The following is a 12,445-nucleotide window of genomic DNA, read 5'->3' on the forward strand; positions in this document are numbered from 1 at the left end:
AAAAATAGAACCAGGGCTTAAAAATATAAATATTAGGAATTTAGAATGGAAACCCAGCAATATGAAATATTACAAGTTTAAGGAAAGCCACGGAAATACAGCTATATTCTACCTCATACAAAATGAAGTTCTAAAAATGATGGCTGCCTTTAAGGCAGTAATTATACTTTGAAGTGAAATGGTTAAAGAGCTGTCCCATTAGGGATAGTTAAGGTCTGGAATTGAAGAAAACTGATCTCTACTATCAAAGGCCACAGACTAGTCAAGCAGAATAAGTGAGGAATAGATTTTATAGCCTGGAGGCCATTGAACAACTTTGAACAATCAGTTTAAATAGAATAAAAAATACGAAGTAGGAAAGGAGACTACAATAATGGGTACTAAGGAAGGGTAGTATGTTTAAGAACATAATGGATTTTGCTGAGAGTTAAGAGCTTGGAAATGTGTTATAATAAAACAATTCTTGAACATTCTTCCTATAAAAAGTAGCACTGTTGTTGGAATTGATCCATTCAATTAGAGATTTTTTTGTTAATTTCTTAATTTTTGATAAATAAATCCGCAAATTGAAAAGGTAATCACATGGAAAACAGAGACCTTGAAAATGCTACAAATCTATGAAAGAAATTAGGTATATACAAAAGCATTTAACAAAGGAAATGCATTTCCCAAACAGAGCAAACAAAATTTTTCAAATTTCAAAATTAAAATCAGGCATTTCTACACAAATTTTACTTTTATAATAGTGCAGGAAAATGTCAATGTTCCCCTTTAGAACCCCTTCTGTTTATGTACTTCGCGTGATATAGAGCCAGCTTATCAATTAAACATTTTGTTTTGTATGTCATATACAGTTACCTCAGCAGCAAGTATTTTTGCTAATAGTGATTCTTTACAAATGAGTTTGTACACTAATTCAGTAAATGCAGGGGGGAAAAAACAAGAGCAACAATTTTCAAAAACAGATGCTAATTTGCATAAGTATTGGTACATCACATACAAATTGTTGTGGATGCACCTTAGCTAATTTTTGTGCAATTTTGAGAGGAACGTTATATTATGGTAAAAATTACAACATTATGGGGCACATTTACTAAGCTCGAGTGAAGGATTCGAATGAAAAAAACTTTGAATTTCGAAGGTTTTTTTTTGCTACTTCGACCATTGAATTGGCTACTTTGAACTTCGACTACGACTTCGAATCGAACTAAAAATCGTTCGACTATTCGACCATTCTATAATCGAAGTACTGTCTCTTTAAAAAAAACTTCGACTACCTACTTCGCCACCTAAAACCTACCGAGCACCAATGTTAGCCTATGGGGAAGGTCCCTATAAGCTTTCTAATCTTTTTTTGATCGAAGGAAAATCGTTTGATCGATGGATTAAAATCCTTCAGATCATTTAAACGATTTTTCCTTTGATCGTTCGATCATACTAAATGCGGTAAATCCTTCGACTTCGATATTCGTCCAATAACCCTCGATATTCAACCAATAGTAAATGTGCCCCTATATGTCCCAAAATTGCACTTTGCACATTAAATGGGGTTTATATATGTGCCACAGCAAAATAAAGCAGTACTTTGCATGACCCTGCAATTAATTTCTATATATCTATATATTTATATAAGGAAACTGCAGCTGTCTTACCGAAATTCCTGGTTGACCGGGTGGTCCTGGATGCCCATTATTTCCTGGAATTCCCTGGTATCCTCTTTCTCCAGGAGGTCCTTGTGGTCCCTCAGATCCCATATCTCCCTTATAGCCATATGGCCCTGGTTTTCCTCTTTCTCCTTGTGGACCTTGGTCACCTGGTATACCTGGGTCACCCTTTAAAATATGTTAAATATTTTAGTGATTTCATGAATTGGGGTTTACAAAGTTAAATGGAAAATGATAAAAAAAATTGGCAAAATGGGTTTTATACAACATGCACTGCATTGAGAAGGGGGATCCATGATTTCTTCTCCAGTATCTACTCCACTGCTTCCCCTTTAAAGTCAAATACCCATATATTGTATGTATGTATTTTTTACTTGTGTATACAGCATTGTAGTGCTGCACTTTTGTTCAAATGATCATGTTATTTTTTTGTCTAAATGTTATATATGTTCAAATGCATTCTTCATGATCATATCTTTTTGTCTATATGTAATATTGATTTTAATATTGATTGTTAAATTAAAACTCCCACTCCTTTAGTTAAGTCATAAACACATCGGTGCAATAAAGTTTTCAGACAATAATTTTATTTGCTTATGGAATGAACAAGTTTATAGAAAAGTGGAATTGATTTCAAAGGTTATCAGAGTTTTTGTTCAACACTTTCTTGAGATCCAGATATTGTCTGTCATTGACCTTCTAGAACTAATAAATATCAAAGGTTTCAGTGGATTTTCAGGACAATATTTCAAGAATATTATGTTGTTTTGTTCTTTAAAGTCATTTAAACATGCAGTGGTTACATTATTGTGATGATTTGAAGTGCAAATAGTTGTGTTGGACAGGAATAACCTGTAGCAATTTAATCACCACTAAGGAAGTATAACACTGTTACTGCAATGGATCATTTGATCCCTATTTATTGGAGTATATAGGGCCATCAAAAATCATGGGATTAAGGACACAAGTGCAATATAGGGGTCACTGATGTCTGGAGTCAGTGAAAGTAAATAAAAAGGTATCAGGTATTTATGTGTAATAAAATATCTATCACTCGCAGTATCCTTGAATCATTACTGTGGAAGGCAATAATAATTTTCAGGTGTTTCTGAATCATTTATACTTCTTAATTAGTTCATCAACTTTTTGCTGTTTATGTATTTGAAAAAAAAGCTCTTCAGTGTGAATCTTCGATGATTTATTGGCACATTTACCTTATTTATTATTTTAATCATTTAAGTCCTTTTTGCAACTTTTTGGAATCTTGTTAGTGAAACATATTCCAAGAACCAAATATATGCCTGAAAAGTTGAAATGTCTTAGATTTTTACCTTTTTCTCCTCACCCTTTTTCTATAATTCCTTCTTGCAATTTTAAGTACATTTTTATATTTCTGTAATATAATATAATATTTCTGTAGCTGTTTAGTGTCTGTTCTATATAGAATATAGCCTTTTACATAAGTTATCCAATCATGTTTCTAATCATCCATCATATTATCTGTCATTCCTTCTAGTTTCCTATGTCTTTGTCTGTCAATACAGTTAAATACTTTGCATCATATTTTGGCTATAGCAGACATAGTTCATTTTAAGTTCCAGCAATGAAGCATTTGAAATATTTGAGATATTTAGTTACCAGTGAAGCAACTGAAATAGTTGAGTTCTGTGAAGGCACTTAAATGGCTAACCAGCATTCAGTTTGAGTGTTTTTGTGTTTTATGTGACACATGGAACACTGTGCACTTGTTCCGGTTATCTATTGCTTATTTTGTCTTTATGGAAGTTTCAGTTGGTCAACATCTTTGTTTTTTTACCAAGCTCAGTAAAAAACATTTCATGGTTTTATGTTTTGTCAGATTTCACTTGCGAATAGTTTTCAAATAGCCATCCAGCAGCACAATAACAGTTATGATTGGTTCTGAATGGACATACAGCTGTAATAAGTGCAATATATATAATAAAAATAATAATAACAATGAAAGTTTGTAACAAACAGACGCATTGATATACGCAATTCATGTTATTTTATCTGAACTGCTTGCAGAGCTTATCCTGTCACCAAGTAACTAAATAACTGCAACATACAAAGCCTAGAATACCATAGTTATATTTAAATGATATCTAATTGAAAGCAATGATTCTTCATTTTGTGTCTTCATTAGTTCTGTGACCAAGACTTATTTTAATAACCGTATTATCATTTTTATTCAAATTTAAATCAGTGTTTGCTATGCAGGAAAATCTTCAGGGATATATATACGTATATATATATATATATATTTGTGATGAGAGTCTTTGTCCATATACAGAGTATCTGATAATTTTAAGGCCTTCTTGTTTTTTTCCTTTATCATGCTGCCCTCCCTTTATTTTCCTGTTCTTTCTTTTGCATTTTTATGTGAAACTGGTTTTATTTCAATGCATTCAGGTTTGCATTTTTCACTTTTAGGATAGTAGTGGGAATGCTATGCAATGAAAATAATCAATGGAGATCTTTCTAATCAAAGGGTGCATAAAAATGTTCTTAATTGCAGAGGGCTTATTTGTCACCATAGATGTGATAATGTATGGCAAATACTAATGGTTTGACTAAAATCCTTAAAGGAATCCTGTCATCAGAAAACATGTTTTTTTCAAAATGCATCAGTTAATAGTGCTACTCCAGCAGACTTCTGCACTGAAATCCATTTCTCAAAAGAGCAAACAGATTTTTTTATATTCAATTTTGAAATCTGACATGGGGCTAGACATTTTGTCAATTTCCCAGCTGTCCCTGGTCACGTGACTTGTGCCTGCACTTTAGGAGAGAAATGCTTTCTGGCAGGCAGCTGTTTTTCCTTCTCAATGTAACTGAATGTGTCTCAGTGGGACATGGGTTTTTACTATTGAGTGTTGTTCTCAGATCTACCAGGCAGCTGTTATCTTGTGTTAGGGAGCTGCTATCTGGTTACCTTCCCACTGTTCTTTTGTTTGGCTGCTGGGGGGGGAAGGGAGGGGGTGATATCACTCCAACTTTCAGTACAGCAGTAAAGAGTGATTGAAGTTTATCAGAGCACAAGTCACATGACTTGGGGCAGCTGGGAAATTGACAATATGTCTAGCCCCATGTCAGATTTCAAAATTGAATATAAAAAAATCTGTTTGCTCTTTTGAGAAATGGATTTCAGTGCAGAATTCTGGAGCAGCACTATTAACTGATTCATTTTGAAAAAAATGTTTTTTTTCCATGACAGTATCCCTTTAACGAATCCAGTTTTGAACAATGTACAATACTCATCCATGACATTCACTGTGAGAAACTGCAGCAACTGAGGATGGTTCCCTCTTAGTTAAGCGCAAATACAAAAGTACAGTTAAAAATAACTTTGGGGTCAATACAAATTATCTTTAATTATATCAAGTTATCTTTATGTTCGAGTCAAAGGAGGGCCATCTCAAGTAACACACTTGTGTATTTAGGATCATTACTATGAAGTAATCAGTGCACTCCACTACATGAGAGGTTTGGTCCCATTGCAACTGGATCTCGCCACAGTGGGGAGAATCTAACTTGTGTGGTGGGCATACAGTACTCATTTAAGAGCGGCCATGTGAACTGTCAAAAAATTGCCTTATGATGCTATATTTCATACCGGGACTTTGATTACACAAACTACCTTGAGCCATGATATGTGCATCAGACATTTGTTATCAATGTGGATCTGAACATTTTCACCGTTGCACTTTTCTCTAAAGGTGCACATTAAGGGGCTTATTTATAGTTACTGGTACAGCATATTTATGGGACTGCTGAAAAAGAATCTTCTGTTAATCTATAAAACTGAGCTTCATATAGAGATCCTTGTGCTTATAAGAAATACTAAACTGAAAATACCGATATTTGAAAAGGTTCGATTTCATTAGCATATTTATTGCCAGCCTCGAAATATTTAGTGATAGCTAAAAGAAATCCTCCAAACTGAGTTTGCTTTGGTTAACTTCTCTAAAAGTACTTGAATATTACCGGTGGGTAATTTAGCTGCCAAAAACGACTGCCTGTTTGATTTTTTGTTTGTGATGAGGTAAGGAGTATTTATTGAGGAGACTACTGTGTACAAAGGATAGCAGAACCATTGCCACTAGGGATACACAAACACTGCTAATTACACATGCATCAGTGTGTTCAGTGTCATGAATTAATGAGTCATGAATTGGAGCCCAGGGAGTCACTAAGCTTTCTAATTTGGAGCATCCATCTCTACCAGCATCATTGTCAATAAAGAAAGAAATCAGACAACTCAAATAACACTTTTCCTGAAGAAAGAAACAAAACGGAAGTAAAACTTTAAAATAAATTCAAATTACATGGATTAAAGTTATCCTAAAAATGTCAGTTCCAATGGTGAAATAATTGCGGTCATTTAAGTCATCTATTAGTCAATGTCTGAAAAAAGGGAAGTAAGTAATCTTGAGTTCTTGCTATTTAATCCTGCCCAGATATTTAACAAGAGTACAAGTTAAGTCTGTAATATTTCTCATATTTCGTCTTTGGAGTAGTATAATTCTGGGGTGAAGAGGCTGGGTGAAATAAACAAAATTCCACCCCATTTAAAACAGGTGGTCATGGTATAATATACATAAATTTATGGAAAATTTCTCTCCCAAGGTGAGCAAAATAAGAGCTTTATCTCATATACATTTGCAGACCTACTTCCGGCTTAAGGTCAGGCACTGAGCCATCACCAATACTGGGTCAATTACATCTCCAGCATGTTGTGGATAAGCACTATGATAAGAAAGAATGATTGATGCCATCCCAACTAGCTATAGGATATCTGCAATTAAATAACAAGGAAATAAAAAAATATTTTCCATATGAAAGGCCAGAACATAACCAAGCCAGTTGTAGACAGCTATAGGCAATCTGTCTTTACTCTCCAACATGGAGATGTCTCCCCATCCATGTCCACTAATCAACCATAGTGCTCCACGCCATAGCTAAGTAGACTCCCAGAACCAAAGACAGCGAGGCAGTGAGGTGTGGAAAAAACTGCACATTTTAGATCATTTGAGGCTGGCAAAAGAAATCAAAGGTGACAGCCGCATGCTTCTTTGCTGTGTCAATGAGTAATGCACCAATGCAGTTGTTAGAATTAGGAACCGAGCCTATAAAATGTCCAATTTGGGAGGGGGGACTAATACGTGGGAATATAGAATAGTTGTCTTGCAGTATTTGCTGAAATACACCAGAAACTGGCTGCCTAATTTGCATTCTGTAGGAGATATTTTGGAGATTTACTGTAGTTTTTTTTTCTTTCTTTCATGAGTTTATTATGCTTAATTTTTCTAAGACCTACAGGAACTAGTAAATTTGCTGTGGTTTGTTTAACTTTGCTGCAATTTTTATGGTTCCCTTTCTATTTTATTGTACGTGTAGTATCTAGTGTGTCTTTTTATAAACAGCAATATATTTTTCCTGTACATTTTTTTCTGCCTATTATAAAGGTTTATAGCTAAATATCCAACTGCGATCGGTTAGACGTTACTATGGATGGAGTGTTGTCAGTTATTTTCTAGGCCGGAAAATCTACTTTTGCTGCAGTTATTTGTTAAAAGGAAAAATGAAAACATACACGTTCTCCTTTTGGGCCTCTGTCTCCTGGCCGTCCGGGGGCTCCCTGAAAAACAGAAGCTGTAATTTATTGAAAAGAATTTGGAAACACATTAAGAAGAGGAGAAAAAAATCGAACGTTGCAAACAGAAATGTTATTGTTTGTTCACTGAAGTTATTACAAGCAATAAAATTAAACATGACTCACCACTGAACCTGGTAATCCATCATTTCCGTTCTTTCCCTAGAAATGATAGATCGAATTTTAGTAGCAGAATTGCATAGCATAGCTGCACATGAGCTTTAGATCATCAGTTTTTCTTCTTCATCAAAGTTTGAAGAAGCACACACTGTGTACCTAGAGTGGGTGATTATAGGTGCTATTTATCAAAGTCTGCAAGCTGCAAAAATGATACAAAGGCTGTTCAGGAAACAATTTACAATGTATTAAATATCTCACATTCTTTATCAGTCGCGTGATGCTAGGGTTGCAATTCTGCGGCAGTCCAAGGTAACATATATTCATTCCATAATCGAGAGCGCATTGATAGTATACAGCAACAAAAGGAAAACAAGCATTTTAGAACATACTGCTATATGAGCACACCACTTTATGATGCTGCCAGGTATTTTGTATCTAACGTTTCATTCTACTGTAAAAACTGGGAATGGGAAAAACCTGTGTATTATGAGAAAGCTTATAGACCATATGGACTTTTATTTTTAGTTATACATGGTTATACAGCAATGCATGTTGTGTTTTTTAATGTACTGTTGCCCTGCACTGGTAAAACTGGTGTGTTTGCTTCAGATACACTACTATAGTTTATATAAATAAGCTGCTGTGTAGCCATGGGGCAACCATACAAGTTGAAATAGGGCTCAATGGCACAGGTTTAACAGCAGCTAACAGATAAACTGCGTGGAATACAATAGTTTTAGTTCTTATAAAAGAATTTAAACACGTTGTATTCCACAGAGTTTATCTGCTATGTAACCTGTGCAGATCAGGTCCATCAAGCTCAACTCATTCAACCCCTGTGCACACATATAAACATACACAGACACATACACAGACACACACACACACACATATATATATATATATAAAGCCATTGGTTCCTTTACTGAATCATATAAACATCAGATGTTTATATGATTCAGTAAAGGACTTCTAACAACCTTTATACCGTGAGTGCTTCCCTTTATTCGCCACAGTCCTCTAGAGTGAAATACCACCACTCTCCATTCATTTCTATTAGATTTTTAAAGGCATATTTATCAAAGGGTGAAAGTGAAAGTTCATCCTTTTGATAAATACGCCTTTCAAAATCCCATAGAAATGAATGGAGAGTGGCGGTATTTCACTCTAGAGGACTACTCTACTATACTCTTTGATAAATATATCCCTATATCTTAATGCTGTACACTACCTAACCATTCTCAGATATAACAGGTCTTATTTACAGGCAATGGGAATGGGACATGGACATACACTTAAACACTTTCCAATTGCGATTCAACTGTTAGCATCTATAGGAACAGCACATATAGGAAAGCACAAAGAAAATTGTGCTTGCCTGAACAATTCATTTTGTGAAAAGAATTTATTTTTGAGCATACGTTCACACTTGATCATAACCAAGACCTTGGGGTAAATTTATTAAGCAGCGAAAATTCACCAGCAAGGCCTTCGCAGCTATCGCAACACTTCACAAGGTGAAAATTCGCTCAGACAACACTAATTAACTAAAATGCAAAGTTGCGTCCAGGGTGCCGAACGCTGTTGAATTTTTGCTAGCGTTACTTTGGCAATCAAATCGAAAATGCGCTAGCGTTCAATAATGCCTAGCACAACTTCTTTAGAGGTCTTCACTCAGGCTAATTTGCATACGGCAGGAAATGATAAAGTTGAATGGACGTATACGTTGCAGCAAATACATTACACAAGCCCAGGGAACCTTAATAAAGAAAATAGAGTTGTTATAATGCCCTACACATGAGCCCACTGTATAGTTTATGTTCCATATGTTAGAAAATGTATGGGGGAACCTGGTTACACAAAAAAAATTTAAGGATTTTTGCAGGCTATCACTCTGAAAAAAGGAAAAGACGCCAGCATTTTTTGGAACTTAAAATATGATGTAAGTAACAGAAGAGTGAGGAAGATCTATGCACTCCAATGCACTTCGCCTGGTCTGAGCTGGCGAAGGCAAGTCTGACGAAAGAAGTAACTTTTAATAAAAATCGCATCTTAGTGAATTTGAGGAGTAACGTCCATTCACCAGAGCGCGAAAATTTGCCTGGCAAATAGAGTGTGAATGAATGAAGTTACACCTGCCCCCGTTAGTAAATCAGCGGAGTGCCTGAAAGAGGTAATGCTGGCGAATCGTCGCCAGCGTTACTCACTTCGCCCTTTAGTAAATCTGCCCCCTTATACCTTGTTCTTAAGTGGAAACATTAAAATGAGCTATAGTGAAAGGAAGAAAATCTTGAATGAATGGATAAATCAGTGTTACTGTACATAATTTATTTGATTTGTACCAGAATATTCAAAAGTTTCTATAGTGAGATAACTGTAAAATCCTGTGAGATTGTCATCTGCAGTCTGGAACTGAATGGGTGCATTTTAAAAGAATAAAATTGTTGCACATCCTCTAGCAAGTGGCTTAAACAATATTTAGATTCAAGAATGAACTGCAAGAGGTTCATGTCAAATATATTATTGATTTTGTGGGACTGGCTGACTAAAGATTTAGATAGGAGCAAAGCACCAGAAACATCTTATCAATATTTCAGGAAGGCATTGACTCCATCCACACAGAAAATGTTCTTAGAAACTTGTTTGGACTTTGGATTTTAAGATACGAGCATGAAAAAAATGGATAAAACTTTAACTGAGGCAGTAGCAAGTAAAGCTCAACTCCAAAATGAGTTGTGGGATGCCCTATCTCTTTAATTATGTGTGTGTGTACCGGTTAAATCTTATCTTTGAGAAGGTATACACTGTATAAATATATATATATATATATATATATATATATATATATATATATATATACATATATATATATATATAGCCTAAGGTGCTGTCCAAAATGGAGTGGAATACTTGCCAACATGGGGCAGGTTGTGTAAGACTGAATATTAATGGGGTCTCAGAAAAGCTAAAATACTTGTTTCAAGAGCCAAAGTATTGTAAAATAGGCTGTAGTGGAAAGGTTTACACAATTTCTCAGTATGTGGGTTCATATTAGTTTTGCTTTTATGTGGCAAGTGCATAGCAGTCTCCACAGGGCAATGTTTCCGTCAAATATTGCAACTGTTCTTATACCCTTTCCTTGGGTCAGTGTCCCCAGACTGGATTTTAGTCCAAATGGTAATACATACTGTATTTAAAGGAGAAAAAAAGGTTAAAACTAAGTAAGCCTTATCAGAAAGGTCTATATAAATACACCAGTAAACCCTCAATGTAATGTTGCTTTGAGTCCTCTGTCAAAAGAAACACCACATTTATTTCCTTCACTTGTGTACACATAGGGATCTACATCACACCTCCTTCTTTCAGCTTAAACCTCTTGGGCATGGCAGGAGCATGCTCAGTTTACTCCTCTATCCCTCTTCCTTCTCCCCTCCCTGATGTAATCTAAGCTCAGAGCTATGAGAAAGCAGGGAGAGACTCAAGCAGGAAGTGATGTCACATCAAGCTGATATGGCAGGTGCTATCCTAAACCACCAGATAGAGCTTCTAGAGCTGTTTACTCTGTTATGGTAAAGCATTCTACAGAATAGATATACTGTTCTATCTTGCAATATTGTGGCTAATCTATTGCCAATAATCTGCCTCAGTAGCTTTCCTTCTTCTTTAACAAAGAAATAAGCTCATCATAACATCTATAGAATGGTAAGGAATAGATTAGTACAAATCAGGAGAATTTAATGCTAAACAAAATGCTTAATTGTCAAGTGCAATGTTATGTCACTACATTCCCTTGCACATCATTAAATGTAACTGATATTAAAGGTAATTATACGTATTTAAACTGTAGCACTGTCAATTCTAAAGGCATAGTAGATATCTGAAGTGTGTATGCCAATATGTAATGTGAAAGACATATCAGTCTAGGCTCCCCTTACAGCGACAGAACTTTATCTTGCTATTTTAGGAAGCGCAGTGAACCTCAGGAGTGTGTTTGTGTGAACTGTGCATCTATATATGTGTGTGTATGTGTCATTAAGAACAGCAGTGGCTCTGCCTGACAGAGCTGTGGGTTAGTACTTCATTAATCAGAGGCTTGTCTCTGCTCGGTCTATTTTACTTGATTTCTCACCCTGCAATTCATTAAAAAAAACAAGCACTAACTACTTCAGCAGGGATAAGCAGAGGTTTACTGACTATATGTAAAGTATTATTTAACAGCACAGATAGCTAGCTATTCTAATAATTATGTTTTTTTCTGATCATTAGTATGCAGCTTGTGGCATCTGCTATAGACAACAGTCGGGCTCATTTTGTATCACAGGTATTAAACTGTTGCAGTTACCACTAGCTACCAATCATCAATTTGTTTCATTTGGCATATTAGCAGTCAGAAAATGAAATCTATTAATTCACTGGATGCCGTGTTTAACTGCGATGGTGCCATATAGCATCTATTTTAGCATATAATTACCAATAAAATCAAATAGAGATCTCGCTGCTTCTAGTTATTTATCTCAAAGAGCAATTGTCCCCAATACACTATATAATCATCATTTATTAGTATAGCTACACAGTATTCATCTTAGAGACAACTGCAAGTTCTATAAAGGGGGTGCTGAACTTACATTTCAGGCAAATTTTATGTGTCTGGAAAAGCTATGTAAATAAAGAAACAAGCTAAATGCTTGTTGCCCTAAAACCTGTGTGTCAATAAAAGCAATGAACATTTTTACTTAACAAACCAATAACAGGTTATTGGTTCCCATAAACATTAATGAGCCATAACCCAAACACTTCCCATTGACAATAGTGCAAATGGGTAGACAGAATTCCTATCTCCCCCAGGAAAATGGTGGCATTTCCCTTACATTAAACAGTCAGCTAAGGGTGTTATATACTACTGCTAGAATATTTCTGCTTTAGTAAATGCTCCTTTAAGAAAGCATCTGTATCAATAGAAAATTCTGTGCACAGTGATTTATTTACA

General features: G+C 35.3%; 1 protein-coding gene across 2 annotated transcripts in view; it reads right to left on the reverse strand.

Moving 5' to 3' along the window:
* The window catches only part of LOC108716928 (collagen alpha-1(XIX) chain), a 343,423-nt gene that overhangs the window by 30,657 nt on the left and 300,321 nt on the right, over window positions 1-12,445 (reverse strand). For both annotated transcript variants that reach the window (XM_041563150.1, XM_041563151.1), the window contains exons 46-48: window positions 7,465-7,500; window positions 7,279-7,323; window positions 1,653-1,832 (exon numbers count right to left, since the gene is read on the reverse strand). In XM_041563150.1, the coding sequence (XP_041419084.1) occupies window positions 1,653-1,832; window positions 7,279-7,323; window positions 7,465-7,500 (261 nt within the window). The remainder of the gene's footprint in view (window positions 1-1,652; window positions 1,833-7,278; window positions 7,324-7,464; window positions 7,501-12,445) is intronic.

The sequence above is a fragment of the Xenopus laevis genome, chromosome 5L (genome assembly GCF_017654675.1).
Source record: "Xenopus laevis strain J_2021 chromosome 5L, Xenopus_laevis_v10.1, whole genome shotgun sequence".
Classification (NCBI taxonomy): domain Eukaryota; kingdom Metazoa; phylum Chordata; class Amphibia; order Anura; family Pipidae; genus Xenopus; species Xenopus laevis.